General features: G+C 37.9%; 1 protein-coding gene across 1 annotated transcript in view; it reads right to left on the reverse strand.

Moving 5' to 3' along the window:
- DGKK (diacylglycerol kinase kappa) overlaps positions 1 to 25,035 on the reverse strand; it is a 147,134-nt gene that overhangs the window by 82,166 nt on the left and 39,933 nt on the right. The window contains exons 2-7 of the mRNA XM_045877990.1: positions 21,804 to 21,914; positions 19,995 to 20,075; positions 17,908 to 18,012; positions 1,210 to 1,345; positions 632 to 738; positions 180 to 302 (exon numbers count right to left, since the gene is read on the reverse strand). Of these exons, the coding sequence (XP_045733946.1) occupies positions 180 to 302; positions 632 to 738; positions 1,210 to 1,345; positions 17,908 to 18,012; positions 19,995 to 20,075; positions 21,804 to 21,914 (663 nt within the window). The remainder of the gene's footprint in view (positions 1 to 179; positions 303 to 631; positions 739 to 1,209; positions 1,346 to 17,907; positions 18,013 to 19,994; positions 20,076 to 21,803; positions 21,915 to 25,035) is intronic.

The raw sequence follows: 25,035 nt of genomic DNA on the forward strand, positions 1-25,035 counted from the left end.
AGACTCCATAGCCAGATCTGGAAAGGCAAGATACTGAGCTCTGTACTATGTAAGCTGCATAATCTATTTTGGGGTAAGGGTCTCTGAGATTTCTGTCTATGTGTAGGCACATAGCTTAACTCCACCCCTTCTCTAGAAGTCAAGTTCTTTAAGTATCAAGGAGATGATAAGAGTCTTACCGTAGAATTACACCAGAGACATCGGAAATCTTGAAGTCTTTCGTAACTGCCACAGTTCTCATGACATACTGCACACTGAGAACTGACAGATATGTTTCCTTCTACCCACTGATGAGGCATACTCTTCTGAAAGGTAAAAAAAAAGGTAAGAGGTAGAAGTTAGAGATATAAGAAGAGAAAGGGCCAGCTGGAGTGACTATACCACCCCACAGAGGACATTAAGTAACCCCAACAAAGTTCTTCATGGTCTTGCCCTCCCCACTCCAATGCTAGCAAGTGAGGAAAGCTGGGAGTAGGGGGCTTTCATTCTTCTAGACTGGTTGGATTTTAAGCCTAGGCAGGAAGTTGACTTGGGTTGTATGGAGACAGGAAGAAGTCTTCCTTCCCCTGTGTATCCTGGTTAAAGGAGAGATGGGAAAGAGTGGCTGTAGGAGAAGATGGCTGGTACTCACTACTTCATCAGCGGGCATGAGGAGGTCATCAGTGATAGACAATGTATTCCATTTGCAGTCTTTGCTTGCTCTCAAAGCACATAATTTGTGAGATTTCACTTTGCACACTATGAAAAAAAGGAAGAAAAAAGATAGATGTGAATCTGGTGACAATGAAGATTCTAAGGCCCTTCCCTAAGCTTCTCTGAAAATTAGAACTTAGATGCATCTAAATAGTTCCGACCCACCTCCAAAGGCCTATCTCTCATATCTTCTAGTTCCTTTTTATTCTTATTGGCTAAATTATCTACTATCTGACTTGAATGGAAACTGTTGGCAAGAATAAGGTGATTTCTGTTATTCCAGCTCTTGTGACTGTGTTGTCCAATCCTCTCAGACCCAACCCTCCATTTAATTCATGAGAATTTCCATTCATGCCAGCTTCTTCCCATCTCTTTTCTTCAGTCTGTTAAGTGTCAGAATTAACCTTACACTAGAGTCAATGACTAGTATGAGTCAATGACACTAAAGCCACATGAGCTCTTTCACCCCTGTCTCCACCCACTGGGCTCCATTTCCTAAAGTAATTAGAAAGGTACCTTCACAGATGATAACATTTCTAGATAAGGCAGGAATGCTCTCCCGGCAGACATTGCAATGCTGGGTCCGGGGGCTGTGACTGGAGTACCAATAGTGCATTCCAACAAGGAAAGGGTTGTTTTCTGCTGCAGGTATCTAAAATAAGCCAAAGAGAAGAGAGAATAGAGAGTTAGTCATAGAGAGATATTAAGGAAGGACAGAAAATCTGCTCTAAGTCTGAAATGGCCAGTCGGGGGTCAGAGAATGTGAAGAGGAAGACTGAATATTGGAGCCAATATCTAACAAATCTCCCACCTCCAGTTTTTTTCCCAGTGGTTTTGGAAAGGGAAAAGGAATAGGGAGGTAGATCCTACAATTGGAGCTGGAGACAGGAGCAATGATCTCTATACTGCTTGGCCAAACCACTGTATTGATTTAGTCTAAGCAAAATTAGTTCTGTTAGCCTTGGCCTTGGTTCTCTTTGAGTAGTCAGCTAAAGGAGGTGGTTAGTTGGAAAAACAGTGAATCCAAGTCATCTGGTCAGGCAAGAAAGGGAGGAGGCAGGGATCTCTGACTTTGGGCTAAGGAATGCTTTAACCAACTCCTGGAGATATACATTCCCCTTACTGGCCTTACTGCTGCCAGGTAAGCAGAGTAGTGCATTCATCTCGGGGGCTTCTTGCCCAGGCATTTTTTTCTGAATGTTACACTCTGACTACCTATAGCAGGTTCCTGGTTAATCAATTTAATTCATTCAAAATTCATTAAACAAATATCTACTGCATAACTACTATGTGCTTAGCACCTTTCAAGGCATTGGAGCTATATGAACAAGACAAAGTTCCTGCATTCATGAAATAATATGAAATGAAAACACTGTTTGGTGTTCTATTCCATGGTATTGAATTTGACATTTACTGTTAACCTGCCTGTAAATGCTGCATTTGTTTATCACAGCCTGATTCTTTATGGCTGTGGGGAAGGCAGAGGGTATAACAGCAACTCGTTTGGGGGTTGAAAGGAGAAAAGAAAAGGTGGGCACCAAAAACACCCAAATTTTTTCTGGGTGTGCATTCCATGGGACTCTTCCACTTTTTCTCTAATTCTTGTGAATGTCTTATTTTTTTCCTTTCTGCCTTTCTCGAGTGTAGACATTAGGTGTGCACATTTAGCTTTTATTCTTGACAATAAGTAATGGGTTATATTTATATAATAAAATGGGTAGGGTGTGTAAAGGCATAACAAGACTTTAAAAAGAACTATATATATTCTCCCTGATGCCAGCTGATAGTGGTCCATTAGAGAGAAAGAGCTATTGAGGGTTCTAGCACATTAAGTATTCAGCCTTGATCAATTTACAGGAATTAGCCATCTAAACCATAGCCTACACATGGCACTCTCTGTTCCATCCTTCTTCCCTCTTCTGGTATGCTGGCTATGTGCTAAGCTGCTGCTGGATTGACCAGGAAGCTTCCAGAAGGAAAAGCTATTTTGATGAGCTAAAGGCTCACCTGATCTGGGATCACTTTGTGATTGCAATGTTTCTTCATGCTTAGACCCTGACAAAGCTCCAAGAAGATCAGAGTAGATGGTGAAGAATCCTGAGGAAGTGACATAGTCTTGGTTTTGGCAGTCTGAGCTCCCAGTACCTTTCTACTCCCCAAGTCACTAAATTATAACTCTACAAGTATGTTCCTTCCTTCCTTCCAACCTCCTTCCCTCTTCCAATAGTTACTAAGAGCCAACTTTGTGTCATCTATGAAGCTAGACATTGGAGACATAGAGATAAATGATCCAAAGTTCTTGCCTCCAGGGAGCTCATAGTCTAGTGGAGGAGAAAACTTCCTAAACAGATCATTTCATTACAGAGTGACACGTGAACTCTCCTAGAATGTGCAAGGTTCAGTCCATTCCAGAACTATTAAGCAAAAAGTCACCAGAATTTGAAGATTTGGAAAAATTATTAGCCTACATATATTGCAAAACATGAGAATATGTACTCTGGAGAGAGCACTAAGAGTGTGGCTGGACAAACTTTTGCTGGAGGGATTAGATGTGTGACACATGGATCCAATAAACTATCTCAGCAGAAACATTGGCAGCTTGGACTGAAGGGTCAGACATGGGACCAAATGAAGAAAGACTGTCAGACTTTGGGGATTCTACAGGCAGAAAACAGGCTGATAGAGTTACTTGGCTGTGAACATGTGTTATTCTTCAACAAAATGGAAGAATGCCTCTAAGGGGGCTCAGAGGTCAGCGGGGATGCTGAGGGTGGTTCATAAGCCAGAGGTGCTGCCCCTGCCACCACAGATCCAGAGAGTGGTGGCCTGGAGGTGAGGCCACTGTATTCCTGGATCCAGAGGGTGGGGCCACTTCCTTGATTAGAGTCGGGGGCTCCCACCCCTGTTAACTTGAGAGAATGGGGCCAGAGGAAAGAACATCAAGCCACCAGAGAATTATTCTGAGGCCTGGAAACCTAATGGAATTTGCTCTACTGGGCTGTCAGTTTGCTTTAGACCAGCAACCCTTTTATTCCTTCCATTTCTTCTCTTTCAGAATGGGAATGTCCATCCTATGCCTGTCACAGCATTGTATTTTGCAGGCAGATAACTTGTTTTCTAGGTTTTACAACTCCATGAATAGAGAGGAGCTTTTCCCCAAGATGGACCATACAAAAAGTCTTATCCATACTTGATTTAGATTATTTAGAAGGTAAGATTTTGAGCTAAGAATTAATGCTGGAATGGGTTAAGTCTTTGGGGGATGACAGGATGGGGTGGATGTATTTTGCATGTAGGAAGGCCATGACTTTTGGGAGTGTGGGCAGAGGATAGATTGTTTCCCCCCACCAAATATGTTCAAGTCCTATTCCCCAGTACCTGTGAATGTGACCTTATTTGGAAATAGGGTCTTTGCAGATATAGTCAATTTAAAAAGAGGTCAGACTGAATTAGACCACACATAGCCCTAATCCAATGACTAGTGTCCTTATAAGAAGAGGAAAATTTGGACACAACTACATACAGAGAGAAGAACACCATGTGAAGATACAGAGCATGTAGACACAGTGGGGACAACCACGTGATGATGGAGCCAGGGATTGGAGTAATGTGTTTAACAAGCCAAGGAATGCCTACAATCACCGGAAGCTAAGAAGAGGCAAAGAAGGATCCTCCCCTAGAGCCTTCAGAGAGAGCATGGTTCTGCTGACACCTTGGTTTTGGATTTCTAGACTCCAGAACTGTGAGAAAATAAGTTTCTGTTGTTTTAATTCACTCAGTTTATGGTAATTTGCTATGGCAGTCCTAGGAAACTAATATAGTATATCATTACAGGCTTTTCTAGTAGTTGACACAGATTAAAAATCCATTTTGAAGACAGATGAAAAACTGGCATGTATACAAACCACTGATCTCTGAATGCTAAGGAAGACAGTTTAACTTAAAGCTTTCAGTGTGTGGTTGTTGGGTTTTGTGCTTGATTTTTATCCCCTCCAAAATATTTAGGTGAATACATTCATGCAGAGACCATCACTCCAATCATACTCTTTGCTGTTTTAGGGCAGCTAAGACTATTTCCTCAATCTCCTGAATCCCTCTCAGCACAATCCGGAACCCAGAGAGGTACAGTAATTATTTTTCTATTAGTTAAAGGAGATCTTGTTAATCTAGGCATTTTGTAAACTCTACAGCACTATCCAAATGTGAGAACTTAATAGCATTAAGTATCTGCAAAGTGTATGAGTCTCAGATGAAACATCCCGTAAGGCACAAAATCTTCTAAAGATATATTTCCTTAAAGGAATCTTGTTTGGGATGGCTTATTTGATGAAAGGCTATGTTTAGATATAACAGAATCACTGGTTTTGCTGTAACTTAAACTCAACTGCTTTGTTATATCAAGGTTTAGTAACTACAAAATGTTAGGGCCTCCTGGGTTGGCCATTGGTAAGGTAGCCATATCATCCAAATCATGACACTTTAACAGTAAAAGGGGAAGATATTAGTAATTATGCTGGGACAACAAGTGTAAAATGTGTTCATCCTGAGCAAATCATTAGCCATGAAGACACTAGGCATGAGCTAGAGAATCATTTGGCCAACTTGAATTTATTTGTTGCTCTACACAATCTAGTTGTCTGGCTTAGTGCCACTAGTTGTGTGTCAGACTACCGCATAACCACAAGTGGTGGGGACTAGAAGAGAGAATGAAGATAATTAATTAGTCAGAATTTAAGATGTTCTTCCAAGAGCATAGATTAAGAGTTAGGAGATCTGAAATCTCAATTCTGCAACAATAGACTGTGACTTTAGGCAAGGCAACTGAACTCTTCTGAGTTTCAGTTTTCTCATCTGCTTAATTAAATCTCAGAATCATAAGCTTCTCAAATTGAAAGGAATGTTAGATTTCATCTAGTCTACCCACTAGAAAAAACTAATTTTCTTTTTAAAGTGACCTGTAAAAATTGAGGTGCATTTGACAATTAAAAATTATATATATTTAATTTGATGATCTGGTATACATATATAAATGTACACACATACACATAGTGAAATAATCATCCAAAGTTAAACTGATTAACATATCCATCACCTCAGATAGTTACCACTTTCTTTCCTTCTGTGTGTGTGTGTGTGTACTGAGAACATTTAAGATCTTCCCTCTTAGCAAATTTTAGTATACAATGAATGATTATTACTTATAGACACATTGTTGTACATTAGATCTTCAGAACTTATTCAACTCATTCATCATTCAGCATAACTGAAACTTTTTACCCCTTAACCAACATCTCCTCATTTCCTCCTCTCCTAACACTTGGTAACCACCATTTACTCTCTGCTTCTGTAAGTTTGACTATTTTATTTTTTTTAAAGATTTTATTTATTCATTTAAGAGAGAGAGGGATTGAGAGAGCATGAGCCAAGGAGGGGGGCAGAAGGAGAGGGGGAAGCAGAATCCCCGGTGAGCAGGGAGCCTGATGTGGGACTCGATACCAGGACTTTAGGATCATGACCTGAGCCAAAGGCAGACACTTAGCCAACTGAGCCACCCAGGTGCCCCAAGTTTGACTATTTTAGATTCCACATGTAAGTGAGATCATGCAATATTTGTCTTTCTGTGTCTGGCTTACTTAGTTTAACATAATGTCCTCCAGGTTGATCCATGTTGTTGCAACTGGCAGAATTTCCTCCCTTTTTATTTTTTTTAAGATTTATTTATTTATTTTAGAGAGTGAGCAAGAGAAAGAGTGCAGTGGGGAGGGGCAGAAGGAGAGAGAGTCTTAAGGCCTTACGACCCTGAGATCACAATCTGAGCTGAAACCAAGAGTCCAGTGCTTAACTGACTGTACCACCCAGGCACCCCTGAATTTCCTCCTTTTTAAAGGCTGAACAATATTTCATTGTGTGTGTGTATGTATGTATGTGTATATATGTGTGCGTGTATGTATATATATATATCATATACATATATACATATGTGGGTGTGTGTATCACATTTTCTTTATCCATTTATCCACTGAAGGACATTTAGGTTGTTTCCATATCTTGGCTATTGTAAATAATGCTGAAATAAATATGGGAGGCCTGATATCTCTTTGAGATCTTGATTTCATTTCCTTTGGATATATACCCAGAAGTGGGAATGCTGGAACATAAGATGGTTCTATTTTAAAACTTTTGAAGAATATTCATCCTGTTTTCCATAGTGGCTGCACCAATTTACATTCTCACCAACAGTGCACAAGGGTTCCCTTTTCTCCCTATCCTCATCCTCATTTGCTATCTTTTGTCTTTTTGATAATAGCCACTCTGAGTTGAGATGATATATTACTGTGTTTTTTTTTATTCCAGTATAGTTAACATATAGTGTTATATTAGTTTCATGTGTACAATATAGTGATTCAACAATTCCATTCGTCACCTGGTGCTCATCATGACACATGCAATTCCTAATGCCCATCATGGGGATGGATAAAATAGGTAAAATATCATTGCGGTTTTGATTTACCTTAGTGATGATTAGTGATGTTGAGCACCTTTTCATGTACTTGTTAGCCATTTTTATGTCTTTGGAAAAATGTATATACACGTCCTTTGCCCATTTTAAAATCAGAGTTTGTTTTTTTGGTATTGAGTTGTAGGCATGATTTATATATTTTGGATATTATCAAATATATGGTTTGCAAATATTTTCTCCCATTCCTTAGGTTACCTTTTAACTGTTGATTGTTTTCTTTACTGTGCAGAAGCTTTTTAGTTGATGTAATCCCATTTATTTATTTTTACTTTTTTGCTTGTGGTTTTGGTGTCATATCCAAGAAATCATTGCCCCAACCAATGTTAAGAAACTTTTTCTTTGTTTTCTTCTAGTAGTTTTATATGTTTAAGTCTTTAATTCAGTTTGAGTTGATTTTTGTATATGGTGTGAGATAAGAGTCCAATTTCATTTTTCTGCATACAGATATCCAATGTCCCCAGCACCATTTATTGAAGAGACTATCCTCCTATTTTGTGTTCTTGGCACACTTGTCAAAGATCAGATGACTGTAGAAGCATGGATTTATTTATGTGCTATTTGTTTCCATTGGTCTATATGTCTGTTTTTATGCCAATACAATACTGTTTTGATTACTATAACTTCAGAATATGTTTTTTAAAGCTTTTATTTACTTATTTGAGAGAGAGAGAGCACACACACAAGTGGGGGGAGGGGCAGAGGGAGAGGGAGAAGCAGACTCCCTGCTGAGCAGGGATCCTGATGCAGGGCTCAACTCCAGGACACTAGGATCATGACCTGAGCCAAAGGCAGATGCTTAACTGACTGAGCCACCCAGGCACCCCTAACTTTGTAATATATTTTGATATTAGGAAATGCGATGCTTCTAGCTCTGTTCTTCTTGCTCCAGATTGCTTTGGCTATTTCAGATCTTTGGTGGTTCCATATGAATTTTAGAATTGTTTTTTTTTCTATTTCTGTAAGGAATGCCATTGGAATCTTGATCAGGATTGCACTGAATCTGTAGATCACTTTGTATGAACATTTCGATAGTGTTAATTGTTACAATCCATCAACATGGGAGATCTCTCAATTTATCTATGTCTTCTTTAATTTCCTTCATCAATGTTTCATAATGTTCAGTGTACAGGTCTTTCACCTCTTTGGTTAAGCTTATTCCCAAGTATTTTATTATTTTTGTTGCTATTGTGAATGGCTTTTTTCTTAATTTCTTTTTTAAATAGTTCATTGTTTATGTATAGGAACCTGATTGTTGTATGTTGATTTCACATCTTACAACTTTATAGAATTCATTTATTAGTTCTAACAATTTTGTCATGGCTTCAAGTGCCCATTGATAGTTGAATGGATAAAGAAGATGTGTATCGATATATATAAAACCACAATGATATTTTACCTATTTTATCCATCCCCATGATGGGCATTAGGAATTGCATGTGTCATGATGAGCACCAGGTGATGTATGGCATTGTTGAATCACTATATTGTACACATGAAACTAATGTAACACTGTATGTTGACTATACTGGAATTAAAAAAAAACACAGTAATATATCATCTCAACTCAGAGTGGCTATTATCAAAAAGACAAAAGATAGCAAATGAGGATGAGGATAGGGAGAAAAGGGAACCCTTGTGCACTGTTGGTGAGAATGTAAATTGGTGCAGCCACTATGGAAAACAGGATGAATATTCTTCAAAAATTTTAAAATAGAACTATCTTATGTTCCAGCATTCCCACTTCTGGGTATATATCCAAAGGAAATGAAATCAAGATCTTAAAGAGATATCAGGCCTCCCATATTTATTTCAGCATTATTTACAATAGTCAAGATATGAAAACAACTTAAATGTCCCTCAATGGATAAATGGATAAAGAAAATGTGATATACATAGATACACACACACATATGTATATATGTATATAATACACACACACAGTGGAATATTATTCATCCATAAAAAAGAATGAAATCTTGCCATTTGCAACAACAGGGATGGAGTTAGAGATGATAATGCTGAGTGAAATAAGTTAGTCAGAGAAAGACAAATGCCATATTATTTCACCCATATGTGGAATTTAAGAAGCAAAACAAAGAAGCAAAGAAAGAGAGAGACCAAGAAACAGACTCTTAACTATAGAGGACAAGTTGATGTTTACCAGAGGGGAGGTGGGGAAATGCGTTAAGTAGGTGATAGGGATTAAGGAGGGCACTGGTCATAAAGAGCACTGGGTGATGTATGAAAATGTTGAATCACTATATTGTACACCTGAAATATAACACTGTATGGAATTAAAATAAAAACTTAATAAAAAAATTTTGTTGAAGCTTTCAATTTTCCTATGTATATAATTGTGTCATCTGCAAAGAGAGGCCATTTTACTTTTTTCTTTCTAATTTGGATGCTTTTTATTTCTTTTTCTTGACTAATTACATTGGCTTGGATTTCCAGTACTATGTTGAAAAAGGGTGGTGAGAGTAGGCATCTTTGCCTTGTACCAGATCTTAGAAAGCAAACTTTCAGTTTTTGTCATTATGTTGTTAGCTATGGGCTTTTCATTATGGCCTTTATTGTCTTAAGGCAAGATTCTTCTATTCCTATTTTGTTAAAAGTTTTGGTGAATAGGTGTTGAACTTTGTCAAATGCTTTTTCTGCATCTATTGAGATGATCAGGTGTTTTTTTTTCTTTCACCTTGTTAATTGTATCAGAATGATCAATTTATCTATGTTGAACCATTCTTGCATTTCTGGGATAAATCCCTCTTGGTTATAATGTATGATCTTTTTAATGTACTACTGGATTCAGTTTGCTAGTATTTTCCTAGGGATTTTTGCACTCATGTTCATCAGGGATACTGGCCTATGGTTTTCTTTTCTTGTAGTGTCTTTACCTGGTTTTGGTGTCAGTATCTGGTTTAGTATCTAAACTTTGGAAGAATTTAGAAAGGATTGGTATTAATTTTTCTTTGAATGGTAGAATTCACCCATGAAACCATCAAGTCCTGGGCTTTTCTTTTTTTGTTCCTGGGTTTTCTTCATTGGGAGATTGGTGATTACTGATTCAATCTCCTTATTTGTTATTGGTCTATTCAGGTTTTCTATTTCTTCCTGATTCAGTTTTAGTAGTTTGTAAGTTTCTAGGAATTTACCCATTTCTTTTAGGTTATCTTGTTTGTTTATAATAGTTTCTTTGATCCTTTTTATTTCTGAGGCATCTGTTGTAATGTCTATTCTTTCATTTCTGACTTTATTTATTTGAATCTTCTCTCTTTTTTCTTAGTTAGTCTAGCTAAGGATTTGTCAATTTTGTTCGTCTTTTCAAAAAGAGCACTTCTTTGTTTTGTTGGCTTTTTATAATTTTTTATCTGTTTGATTTCATTGTCTAATCTTTATTATTTCTTTGCTTCTGCTAAATTTGGGCTTAGTTTGTTGTTTTTTCTAGCTCCTTGAGGTGTAAAGTTAGGTTGCTTATTTGAGGCCTTTCTTTTCTAGTGGAGGCACTTATTGCTATAAACTTCTCTCTTATAACTGCTTTTGCTACATGCCTAAGTTTTGGTATATTTTCATTTTTGTTTTTCTTAAGGTACTTTAAAATTCCTTTTGGATTTCCTCTTTGACCCAATGTTTGTTCAAAAGGATACTGTTTAGGGGCACCTGGCTGCCTCAGTCAGACGAGCATGTGACGTTTGACTTGAGGTTGTGAGTTTGAGCCCCATGTTGGGTGTAGAAAGTACCTGAATAAATAAAAACTTTTTTTTTTAAAGTGTACTGTTTAGTTTCCATGTATTCATGAATTTCCCCATTTTCTTGGTGTTACTTATTTCTATTTAATTCCATTATGGTCAGAAGAGATACTTGGAATGATTTCTATTTTCTTAAATTTGTTAAGACTTGTTTTGTGGCATAATATATTATCTATGGTAGAGGATGTCCCATGCACTCTTGAAAAAATGTGTCTTCTGCTGCTGTTGGGTGGAAATTTCTGTATATGTCAGTTAGGTCCATTTGGTCAATAGTGTTATTCAAGTCAACTGTTTATTGATTTTCTGTCTGCATGTTCTATACATTATTGTAGGTTGTAGTTCCCTACAATTATTGTATTGATGTCAATTTCTGCTTTCAGATCTGTCATTATTTGCTTTATATTTTTAGGTACTCTGGTGTTGGGTACATATATTTTTATAATTGTTATATTTTCCTGTTGAACTGACCCCTTTACCATTATATAATGCCCAATTGCATGAAATATCTGTTTTCATCCCTTCACTTTTGGCCCATGATTTCTTTATTTTTTTAATTTAAATTCAATTAGCCAACATATAGTACATCATTAGTTTTTGATGTAGCATTCAATGGTTCATTAGTTGTGTATAATACCCAGTGCTCATCACATCATGTGCCCTCCTTAATGCCCATCTAAAGTGAGTCTCTTGTAGACAGCATATTTCTGGATCTTATTCCTTATGCATTCAGCCAATTCATGTCTTTTTTAAAAGTTTTTATTTAAATTCCAGTTATTTAACATACAGTGTAATATTAATTTCATGTGTACAATATAGTGATTCAATACTTCCATACAATACTCGGGGCTCATCACAAGTGCACTCCTTAATACCTACCACCTATTTAACCCATCTCCTTACCCACTTCCCCATTGATAACCATCAGTTTGTTCTCTATAGTTAAGAGTCTGTTTCTGATTTGCCTCTCTCTCTCTTTTTTTCCCCCAGTGCTCACTTATTTTGTTTCTTAAATTCCACATATGAGTGAAATCATAAGCTGTTTGTCTCTCTGACTGACTTATGGGGAATCCTCTTGCACTGTTGGTGGAAATGCAAACTTGTGTAGTCACTCTGGAAAACAGTATAGAGATTCCTAAAAAAGTTAAAAACAGAACTACCCTATTCCAGCAATTGCACTACTAGGTATTTACCCAAAGAATACAAAAATACTAATTCAAAGGGGCACCCCAATGTTTATAGCAGCATTACCTACAATAGCCAAGATATGGAAACAGCCAGTGTCCATTGACTGATGAATGGATAAAGAAGAAATGGTATATATATATAATATATATATACATACATACACACACACACAATGGAGTATTACTCAGCCATAAAAAAGAATGAAATCTTGCCATTTGCAACAACATGGATGGAGCTAGAGTATTATACTTCATGTCTTTTGATTGATGAAGTTAATCTATTTATATTTAAAGTAATTATTGATAAGTGAAAATTCACTATTACCATTTTGGTATTTGTTTTCTGTATGTCTTTCGGTTGTTTTGACCCTGTCTTCTTCTCTTGTTGTCTTCCTTTATTATTAAGGATTATTTTTTGTAGTAATTTGTTTTGGCTTTCTTCTCTTTATCTTTTGTGTATCTATTATAGTTGTTTATTTGGGGAGGTAGCTCAAGGCTTGTATAAAATATCTCAAGTTGTAACCTTCTATTTTGAGTTGTTAACAATTTAACTTCATTAACATACAAAAACATTACACTGTTACTCCCCCCAACACATACACTTTGTGTTCTTGTAGGCAGAGTTTGCTTATTTTTATATTGTGTATCCATTAACAAAGTTTTACCTACTAACTTTTATTTTAGGGTTATAAGTAGTTTATCCACTACATAAATTAATACATAAATTGTCAGTGTTCTATTAATCCTTATACATCTATATATTTACATTTACTTGTGAGATTTATGCTTTCATAACATTTAGTGTGTTTTTATTTAATTTTGAAGAACTCTTCTAAACATTTCTTGTAAGGCAGGTCTAGTGGTGACAAACTCCTTCAGTTTTTGTTTGGGAAAGACTTTATCTCTCCTTTGTTTTATTTTATTTTTTTTTAAGGATTTTATTTCTTTTTGACACAGAGAGAGAATGTACAGGCAGGGGAAGCAGCAGGCAGAGGGAGAGGGACAAGCAGGCTCCCCGCTCAGCAAGGAGCCCAATGTGGGGCTCAATCCCAGGACCCTGGGATCATGACTCGAGCCAAGGGCAGACGCTTAACCATCTGAGCCACCCAGGCACTCCTCATTTTATTTTATTTTTAAAAAGATTTATTTATTTATTTGAGAGAGAGAGAGAGAACGGGGGGGAGGGGCAGAGGGAAAGGGAGAGAAGATCCCAAGCAGACTCCATGTGAAGCATGGAACCTAACACAGGGCTCAATCCCAGGACCCTGAGATCATGACCTGAGCCAAAACCAAGAGTCAGACGCTTAATCGACTGTGCCACCTAGGCGCCCCTCTCCTTCATGTCATTTTATTTTATTTTATTAATTTTTTTAAAAGATTTTATTTTTTGACAGAGAGAGAGACACACAGCGAGAGAGTGAACACAAGCAGGGGCAGTGGGAGAGGGAGAAGCAGGCCTCCCGCCGAGCAGGGAGCCCGATGCGGGGCTCCATCCCAGGACCCTGGGATCATGACCAGAGCCGAAGGCAGATGCTTAATGACTGAGCCACCCAGGCGCCCCCCTCTCCTTCATTTTAAAGGATGATTTTTACCAGGCACAGTATTCCTGTATGTGTTTTTTTTCTTTCAGTACTTTGATTACATCATCTCACTCTTTCTTGATGGGCAAGGTATCTGTTGAGAAAACTGTTTATAGTCCTATTAGGGTTCCCTTATATGTGATGGGTTACTTTTGCTGCTTTCAAAATTTTCTTTGTTCTTGACTTTTAACAATTTGATTATGTCTTGGTGTAGTCTTCTTTGGGTTGATCTTGTTTGAAGATTTTTGAACTTCATGAATCTGGATTTCCATCTTCCTCCCAAGATTTGGGGAGTTTTCAACCATTATTTCTTTAAATAGCTTTCTGCCCCTTTCCCTTCTTCTTGGACTCCTATAATGCATATATTTGTTTGCTTTTCTCTATGCTTTTTCATTCTTTTTTCTTCTCTGACTGATTTAAAATAACCTATTTGTAGATTCTTTCTCCTGCTTGATCAAGTCTTCTGTTAAGGCTCCCTGCTGCATTTTTCATTCCATTTATTGTATTCTTCAGCACCAGAATTTGTTTGGCTCTTTTTAAATGATTTCTATCTTTTTGTTGAGCTTCTGATTTTGTTCATGTACTGTTTTCCTGGTTTTACTGAATGGTGCATCTGTGCTCTCTTGTAGCTCACTGAACTTCCTTAAAATAATTATTTTGAATTCTCTTTCAGGAGGTTCGTAGATCTCTATTTCTTTGATATCAATTACTGGAAAATTATTGTTAATTCTTTGATGGTGTTCTGTTTTCTTGATTTTTTAATGTTTTTGGTACTCTTGTGTTGATGTCTTCACATGTGATGGAGCAGTCACCTCTTCCGGACTCTACAGACTCATTTTGGGATAAAGACTTTTATCCATAGGTGGGTGTGAGGGTACTAATTTGGGTTGGATAAGGCAGCTCTGGCTCTAGGGTGTGCAGGAGCAATTCCTGCTTCAGGGATGGGACAGCAGCAACGTCTCTGTGGAGCTCCATCAACTGAGGGCTGTGTTGGCAAAGACTGCAAGGGACCTCATTGGCCAAGACTATGGGTTTCCATAGTGGTGGTAAGGGCTGTTGGGCTCCTTGGTGGTGAGGGCTGCTTGGTCCTCCCATTCTCCTTTTCCTCCACAAGGGAAGTCATTGTCAAGAATGGACTCTTTTGTAAAAAACTTAGTTCCCCATCTTTGGAAGCATTTAAATAAAGGCTGCATGACTGGATCTAAAGATGCTTTAGAATCTAGAACCTGGAGTCTAGATGACTTTTAAGGTCTATTCCTATTCCTATAGTCGATGGATCCATGACAATTCATTAGAAAGAGCTAACCTTTTAATCTAGTCTTCTAAGCAGCTCTTTATTTCCAATTTTCTTCTGCCTATTCTTTCTTTAAGTCTCCCAGTCTCAAACCTTTTATCTGTTTATAACTCCTCTCTCTCCTTTGTTTCTTTCAAATATTTAGATTATCCCCACCTCTATCTCAGTATCTACTATTTGTCCGCCCTTTATATCTTCAATCTGGAGCTTAACTTTGTCTTGTCTGAATTAATCTCTAGCTTCCTCTATGATCTTCTGGCCTCCAGTTTCTCCCTCATCTAATCCAGCTTGTATTTCTAAAGTATCCCTTTGATAAACTCTCTTTCTTTTCCAATCCATCTTTAAACTGAACTTTGATATATTGCAATTCTTCACCACTCTTTATCCTGGCATTGATAGTCCTCTACCATCAGGCTCAGGCAACCTCTCCAGACATTTCTTAAACTAACTTTCCCAAACTCTTCTGGTCATCTGGTTCCTCTTTTACTCTATTACAAAAGTTTCTCTTTTTCTGTTACTCAGCTTTTGCTTACATTAATTCCCCTGTTTAGGACTCCCCCCTACCCTTAATTCCCTGTCACCAATAAAATCCTATTCATCTTTCAAGGTCAGTCTCAAATCTATCCTCTATTAATTCTTCCCAGAGAACTCCACCCCATACTTTTCTCTCCTGAACTCTTATACCACTTTACTGTCTATTTCATTCATCTGGCAATCAATCATGCACTGTCTTGTAACATGCCTGAAAACTATTATTTCTCTCAAATACTGTCATTTAACTGTTTCTTTGTGTATACCTTGTCTTCCCAATTACCTAAAAAGCTCATTGGGGCCAGGAACCAAAGCCACACCTTCTTTTCAACTCTCTATGGAAGAGAACTGGGGGCCTAATAAGGGCTTATTCCTTAATGTGTACTGCCTATTTTCTAGTAGGTTATCCAATTACTTTATAGTGACTTTAATAAACCACTAAGTCCATAATTAATCTTCCTTCACCCTATATCAGGCATTGGTGGCGACAGAGAATAGAAGAGACCATTAGAGATTAGGTACATATGAGAGAAAGCATATTTGACTCTTTAAGACTCATGCAAGATGAATTGCTAAGATGCTCGTGCTGAGACATTTCACTATCAGCTAAAAGTGTTCCTTAATAGATTTAGGTCCCTGGACAGCTTCACAGAGGTTGTGATTGCAACCTGAAACATGATTCTTCCAAGAGAATAAACAGGCAGATCATTTTTTTCCTTTCTAGTTTATGCTAGGTAGTCAATTCCTAGATCTTTAATTCAGTTGAATCAGGAATGGCACATCAACGCTCTGATGGCTTTCTCTAGAAGCTTTTTCATTTCTAAACTAATAATTGAAATTAAAAATATCCTATGTAAAATTTTATGCCAAATTGAAAGTGTGTCTTTCATGAGAAGTGCTCCAGCTTGGATAGAGATAAACCAAGGGAAGAAATAGAATTGGCCTTAGGGATGATAACGGAAGAAGAGCATGGAAATCACAACTTCTTGTAGCTACCACTAATGCTGTGCCATAGTGGGCTTAATGGGAATGGAGGGGAGGAATGGGATGAGTTTCTCTATTAGGAAAGGGATTAGAAAACAACAAAGGAGTAAAATGATGAGAGCATTTCATGAAAGACCATCATCAGATTCTAAGCAAGAATCTCTCATTTATGTATAGACAATGTAGGCCTGGGAGAGGCCTTACTGATATGTGGAAAGATACTTAAGCCTCAGTTCGGTCAGCTTGTCATGTACTCATAGCCCATGAGTAGCAGAGTATATAGCTATGAAAATAAGTGGTCAAAAGCCTGAGAAGTCCTAGAGAAATGAGAACACATGGTTTTTTCCATGGCATTGCTTTTGCTTATAAAACCCATCATTACCACTCTTCTATCCCAAATGCCTGTAATAATCCTCTACCCTTTGCTAGTTAGTTAAAATATCAGCTTCTTTTTAAGGGTGGATTGATCTTCCCCTTTATCTCCAAGACCTGCACAGCAGAACTTTGCTTTAGGATGAACCATGTATCATTTTCTTTCTAAACCCTGGCTCCATGATTACCCTCAGATTCATTTATTCATTCAACAAATATTTATTGCACCTCTACTATGTGCCAGTCACTGATATAAGAAATCAAATGACAAAAATCTTTCCCCTCTTGAAGCTTACATAACTTCTAACTATGGTAGGTCTTCAGAAGAGTGGATTGAGGGCATAGCCCAGAGTTTGAATGGTGTACATTGGTTGCAGGGACCAGTGGCTTGGGGTTTGTTATTACTAAGAAGAAGAACTCTGCTAAGCTTTGGAGAGGACTGCTCCCTGCTCTTCCTCCTACGTTTCTTTTGTGGTGGACAGTGAACAGAAAGGCAAAATGACATAGTGTCATTTAGAGTCACACAGCCTGGGTCCAAATCCTGCCTTTGCTCCTGAGTGGTTATTTCATTGCTACTGAGTAGTTGTTTCATCTTTGTTTCTTTCTTCTTTGTGAGCCTCAGTTTCGTTAGCTGTTACTATAGTCACTCAGCAGACCCAGGTCAAAACTGCTGATTGCAGATTTACTAACATAAGAACATCTAAGTTAGCTGCTCACATACATCTTGAGTGCCTCATCCATTGGGCATACAGTGACATCTACATATCAAGTGGATTGCACAGAATTATCTAAACCACATACTTACCAAGGTTAAGTTTGAGTGAATTACTTTTTTTAATAAATAGTTCTAAACAGGTTTCCTAATGATATCCATCTATAATTCCTGACCACATGGTCTCTACTTCCATCTTATTATTTCTCTGTTTGAAATGTGGCTTACCTATTGCAGTCAATTAAATGTTTACTTCTGAAAGTTGTGTGAATTCTCTACTATTTCCCTTACCTTACGAATTTCTCCCTGTTGGACAGTTTTTATGACGTTAATCCATTCTTCCATGTCTTTCCGGTTGGGTGCAGCCAGGGTAACTTTTCGTTGTGGTGTGATCACCTAAACAAAAAGTCACATTATTAGCTGGTTCACATTCCACAACTTTGCCCCCAAATATAGCCTGTGAACTCTCCAAGGACTAGACAGGTCTACCAAGCTACTTCTTAAATGTAAGGCAGAAATTCCCAGAGCCACTTAAATGTAAGACAGAAATTCTCAAATACCTACCCAAAATAATAATGATAATAGTAATAAATAACACTTTAATGGCATTTACCATGTGCCAGGCACTGCTCTATTACACTTTATGTATATAATTTATTTCAATCTTCATCATGACCCCATGAGATGGGCATTATTATTTTTCTCATTTCATAGTAAGGAAAGCCAAGGCAAAGGGAGTTTAATGACCTGCCCCAGGGCCACCTAGCAGGTAGAAAGCTGAGCTAGAATTAAAATCTAGATTCTTTGACTCCAGATTACATGTTCTTAAACACTAAGCCGTGCACCATCTATTACTCCAGTGAGGTTGCCTGAAAATCCTACTCACTTACTGCTGCTTTGTCTACTTAAAAATGCTAAAAGGGTATATGCTTCAGCAGGGTCTGCCTCTCTCTGTTTGAGGGGAGAGTTAAAATAGTGAAGAGTCTAAAAATCCAGTTTCTTTCTTGCTTATAGTCAAGGACTACCTGAAGAGAACTTTACCATTATGTCTCTTAATCCTGGTTGGTATATGAACCCTGGCAAGAATAATGAGAAAGCCATGTTGAGGGTCTAGCAGAGGTAGGCCATGGTCAAGACTTGGTCTTTTCCCAGAAGGCAGGAGGGACACAGATGGCTACAGCATCAGTGATTGCTTCAATGGCCCTACTTGCCTTTACTACCAGCCCCCCAAATCTTGGAACTAGAGCTCACTACACCAGCAAGCAATTTCCTTCTCCTGCATGTAGCACAGCATGATTCTGTGATAGATGGGAATGGAATCTAGTGGGAATTATGATAACAGCCACACCTTTGGTCCAAACCCATTCTTGTGTGGGGCTGATCAATGGTGCCTCTATGTTTTAATTAGGCTAAGGGGCATCCTAGTCCTTGGTATTTCTCCTCTAGAATAAAGATGAAAAACATTAGCCTATATGCTCATCACCCAAAGGCTGAGATTTTTGGGACTGGGTCAACAGAACTCTCAACCTTACCCTAGGTCAGTGTGATGTAATGAGAGAGAAAAATAATAGTAGGGTCTCCCCTCTTATATCCTACTGCTTTCCTTTCAACAGAGAATGGAATGTGGATCAGCCACAGAAGTGGGGTATTGGGCCTGTAGCTCTTTAGTCTGCTAAGTATCACCCTCCTGAAGAGGAACCCTAGTCTCCATAACCCACTATTGAGGCTGGGTGAAGACAGTTCTAGAAGGAGGTGGGTAGGAGAATTCCTGAGCCCATGGACTTGCTATTTTTCAGTGAGCTTTGTGGTCTGGATTCACTTAAATAAGCAAAGACGTGTGACATTTCAGCAGTGCCAAACCCTTGAATCCCTTGAAAATCTTCTGCTTTCTTTGAGGTGCTCTCATCAGTAATCTCAGCATAAGGTAGGTTTCACTTTGGATTTAGGTTCTCATCTACTTCATCAAAGGAGAGAGTGTCATGTAGCTTGATTATCTTGATATGTTCTACAGCATATTAGCAGTCTCTTGAAAACCTCCCAATGATAAATCTTCTAAATCAACTTCACCAGGAGGATTGATTTTTTGTAATACTCATTCTCCCCACCACCCAGAAATCAGTTCAGCTTTGTATCAGGCAGGTAATAGAGAATAAGGAACATCACTTTTTCCTCTCTATCAATGGGCTGGTAGAGAATGTTTACATGAATAATCTTCAGCACTCATTTTGCATTACTACTTTACGTGGATTTCCATACACACTTTGGGATCAAAGGAGGCTTGGGAAACCTGAACTCCGGAGGCAACACATGGGTATGGCAACCCCTCTACTCAGCTAGCTCACACCCCTACCCATTCAGTCATTTCCAATATTACTTACACAAAAACTATGGCAAAGATTTCTACAGCTGCTTTCTGCTAAGGCAACCTGAGACAGATCAATTGTTTCAAAGCGTGCAAACTGGAAAGAGATAAGAGGGAGAAGGAAAAAAAAATCTGGTTAATAATGTCAAGAGATACTAAAAGGTAAACACACACACACATACACACACACGCACACACACACTAATAGACATTCTTGGCAGTCATGAGCCAATCATTTGTTTGACTTGAGTGCTGGGATTTATTTAGCATCATGATTTTTGTTGATATATCATGTGACATACAAAAACCAAACCAAACTAAAACAAAATACAACTCTTCCTAAAACTCTTATGTGGATTTACAGGAAGGCTTAGGTGGTTCAGAAATATTCAAAATTAAGGGTTTATGCTAGAGAAGATAATGGGATACGGTCTAGCTAAGGGCCTACTGGAGCAGATAGGAGTTATTAGCTCCTATTTTATCATCTGGCAGCCTTTGACTTTGTTGCTAGTCCTATCCAGTTTGAGGCCTGTGTCTCCTTATACGTTGGCTATAATAGCTAACATCCAGCCAGCAGCAAGAAAAGCAGTACTATGAATACAGATAGGGCTGGCTTCACTGGTATGTAGCCTGTGCATTCATACAAGGCCCCATGTTCAGAAGGGCCCTGCACTTGGTTTAATGCTCTGCTGTTACAATCTTGAAACTTTTAATAATTTCATCTTTGAACATGTTTTGAAAATGAAGTCCAATGGGACAATCACTCATGAACATAAGCAGAGGAGATATGCACAATCTGCATGTCCACCCCATGTCTTGTCACTCCATTTAGATTCATGATGCCCATGAGCATAGAATTCCAGTGGACCCATGATGTGTGGGAGTTCAACGAGACTCAAAGCAAGTACAAGGTAAGCATGTTACATCTATGACTGAGTAAGTAAGGGAGCTTATAGCCCTGAGAATCCACACTTTCTGTAGAAACTAGAACTTGCCTCAAACAGAGAAAAAGGCAATGGTGTTCTAAGAAATATGAACAACCAAGGCACCCTATTGTGTTCTTTCTTACTTATGTTACTTCCCTATATTAGCCAATAATTTATGCTGAAAATGGTAACACTGAAGGAAAGGGAAAGATAGGGCAGCCCATATTTCCTTTTCCTTTCAGTCAGGGTGTCAGTAGAATGTATCAGTATCAAGATGTGAAATAAAAACAGTTGAGCTGGTGTTGTATACTGGTGAGAATAAAATATATATGTGTGTATGAGCTACTAAATACAAATTATATAATTTTGGTGGTTTTTCATATGAGCTAAATGCTTTTATATTTGCTTTTAAAACTGGCATTGTATAATATACAGATGAATGGCAAAAATACTAATAATTTAAAATTTTATTTTTTCTTAGAATGACATTAAACAACAAATAAAAGCTGCCATGACTAATCATTGCATTATATTTTAATATCTTTAATGACATTTTTTCCTTGCTTTTTAAATAAGGGGCCCTGCATTTTCATTTTGTACTGGGCACCACAAATTGTGTAGTTGGTTCTGATGTAGAAGCTCATTGAGGAATCTATAAAAGGTAAGGGAAAGAGGAAAGGGAAGGGAGAGAAAAGTGTCCCTCATTTGGCCCAAAAGGACAAGTTAAAGGAAAAACAGAAGATCTCAACTTCTACCTTGATGTTTGCCAACATGTCTTTACCTATTGGCCTATTTCCCCTCACAAACATTTCCTGGCATCCCCACCCACTCACCTAATGACAAGATTATATAGATATTCTATAGAATAAATATTCTATATATCTTATATATTTTCTTACTGCAGGATGGTGTGCAAAACAGAGCCTTTGTCCTCGAACCAGAAAATATCTAAGCTTCCATCTCTTGAAGGAATTACAGTTCTTCAGCAGAGGTCCTTCCTTCAGTATTTTCTGAAAAATAAAAGCATAATGTTGAATAATTAGATGAATTTGCAAGATCATATCACTTGTTCTCTCAGTTAAGAATATCAGGTATCTGGAAGGCTCTATCTCTGTCACATATCTGAGAAATGGCCTGAGAGGCAGACAAAAATACAAGGAAGTTAGTTCAGTCAGAAAAGGAATTGGTTACCCTTGGAAAACACATTCATGTTGATATAGGCTCTAAATTCCTTAGGATATTTGGCCCATCTCCACTGGTGGTAGGGGATGGGGAAGAGGGACATGAACACAAAAATATAAGAACAACATTTCTAGGAGAGGATAAGTGATAGGGGTGAGTGAAACGCTGAGTTCAGCAACGGCAGATATTCAGGAAAGCTCCAGGTTGTAGCTCTAGACCATTCCTATCAGTTTTAGAATGTTCCTTTTAAAATATTAAGTTGGATCACATCCATTCCTTGCTCACGAGACTCCAATAGCTTCCTAACATTTTCAGAACCAAATCCAAAGTCTTTACTATGACCTTCAAGGGATTTATTATCTGGTGAGAAAGAAAAACAAGTACCAAAAAGGAACTACCTTCTGATTATTTTCTTTATGTATCTCATAGTCTGGTCACTTTTTCACTTACTTACTGAACTGACTGACTCTAACCAAGCATAGAATCTATTTACTATTTTTACCTTGAGGAAGTTCTCAGTTACATTTATAGGATACAAACCAACATACAAGATTGCCATTTGGGAGAAATATTCACATCCACAAAGCTGGAACTAAACCCATACTGAATGGACAAAGAGCCAGGCTTAGTTTTAGTCACCAAATCAAGGCTCTACCATGAATTATATCCATAATCTAAATTAGAATTCACCACTGAGTGGTTGTGGAAGTGTTTTGTTTGGCCTACCTAGTGTTTTTCAGTTTTTAATTCGTTGATAATATTTAAAAGAAGATTTCATAGAAAAATTCAAGTTTCCTGTTTCTTAAAAAAAAAAAAAACAACCAACAGAAAATCTGGTAACAGTGTGAACCTATATTTTCACATGGCAACAATCTGCTGGAACAGAGTAGCAGATGCTCCCTTCAGATTGGGGTGCCTGACTCCAGCAGGCATTTGAGCTTGGGACCCTGATCTAAGCAATCCTTTGCTACTCCTGTTCTCCCAAATATACACACATCTATTACACTCTCTGTTCAATTCTCTAATCAATAAGATAGTACTTATAGAACCTCTGTATGTCAATTGTAAAGTTGGTTCATGAGGAAAGTTTATCTGAGTCCTCTTGATAATTTATGGGAGTTTCAAGGTTATTGTAATACCCTTGAGATGCTTACAAAAGAACGGTGTGAAAGAGTCAAGACAAAGTGAACAGTAAGATCTTGTGGGAAGGGAAAAGCTGGCAGGGAGAGTGAGAAATTATATTTAAATTTTTGAAACTGAGTCATCAATGAGAAAACAACTCTTCTAAGCATTGCAATTACATCAGTCTTTCCTTTCTCTGGTCTGGTGGCCTACAGTATATACTCTCAATGATGGTATTTAATTTTCTCTATCCTAACTTCCTCACCTCTATGCCATATATTCTTCCACACTAAGTCTTCATGATACCCAAGCAGTCATAGTATCCCTTTCTGCTAAAGACTAAAGTTCAAAATTTTAACTGCTCCAACCATTGAAACCATGGCCATTATTTCTGCTCCTTTCTCAAGTTATTCTACTCTGTTGATTATTAAATGCTTCTCATACTGTTCTTATTTTTGTCATATACAGTGTCCCCTGTAATAGCTTATTTTACAGTTTTTGGGTGAATATTTTCCCCTTCCCTCCATTTTCAGTTTAAAGTTTCCCTTCACTTCTTTAAAGCCTCCCTTAACTTCAACATTCTTCTTACTGCTGCTGCCATACCTAGCTCTCTTCTCTTTCTGTTCCTTTCAGGCGTGGCATGATGGGATGAGGTAGTAATGAGAAATGAGGAGGGGGATTTTTTTCCTCCAGAAGATTCCCATAACTCTGGGCTTTCTGCCCTTCAGAAAATTCTCAGAGCCTGGTGATTTGAAATATTGAAATAAGTAGAATTCAGCCTCTTCTCCCCAGCTGCTTCCTTCTATCAACTCTTAGTAATGATCAATCTTTAATTCCCCTTCCTGGTACTAAAGAAATGTTCTCTTTTCTTCTCTTACCTGCACCTTGCTAATTAATGACATCCTATTATCCACCCAAGGACACAGTGAACCAATTAATTAATTAATCTATTAATCTGAGGACACAGCAAATCATCAAAGCCTTCATTTCTCATTCCATGAACCTAGCATTTGTCATAGTCAAGATAAAGGAAAAAAAGACTTTGTGGTGCATGTATCATTGAATAGAGTGCTTCATTCATATTTTCTGAGCTTCTACTATGGACTCCACCTTTGGCAGGGCCCTTTGGGGTAGCTGAAGAAATTGCAGGCACATTCCCTGCCTCAAGATGAGGATAGTGGGAGTAGAGGTGGAGGGACTGATAATTCATGTAGAGAGACACAAAGTTATGTGAGCTCAGAGAATTATTTGAAAGAGCCTTGGAGGCTTCATGCTTATTGCTCTAAATGTTTACCTTCTGATTCAAATGAGGGGTTCCACCAAGACAGTGGCTATCTTCTCACAGATCCTGTCATTGGGTACACCAGCCAAATCACAATTATCTCCTCTCTGTCCCATAATATTAAACTGGTCACTTTGAATGCACAGCTTTAAGTACAGGGTTATCTAGTCATTATCCATAGAAGGCTGGTTGGTAACAAAAGGCTCATCAAGACCTAGTAGGGGAACTGGAGAGACCAAGATCAGTTGCTACTAAATTCTAGGTGATTATTATGATTGAATGCTGACCAGTGTTACCAGCTCATTCCATTTTTCAAGACAAGCTGGCAATACGAGCTAAAATCTATGTTAAGTTTTGTAATATTGAAATGCTAGCAACTAACTAATTTTTTAAAAAAATTTTGAGTGCCAAACAAAACATGTATGTAGGCCAAAGTCCACCTACAGCAACCAGTCTGCAATTTCTGAACTATGACTACTGTCACTTTCTCTAGAGGACAAAGTGAATTAAGTGGTGGGTATTTCTAGTGTCAGAGGAGATTGCAG

This window comes from Mirounga angustirostris, unplaced genomic scaffold (assembly GCF_029215605.1).
Source record: "Mirounga angustirostris isolate CCGP_5_RB_7025 unplaced genomic scaffold, mMirAng1.0.hap1 SCAF_11, whole genome shotgun sequence".
Taxonomy (NCBI): domain Eukaryota; kingdom Metazoa; phylum Chordata; class Mammalia; order Carnivora; family Phocidae; genus Mirounga; species Mirounga angustirostris.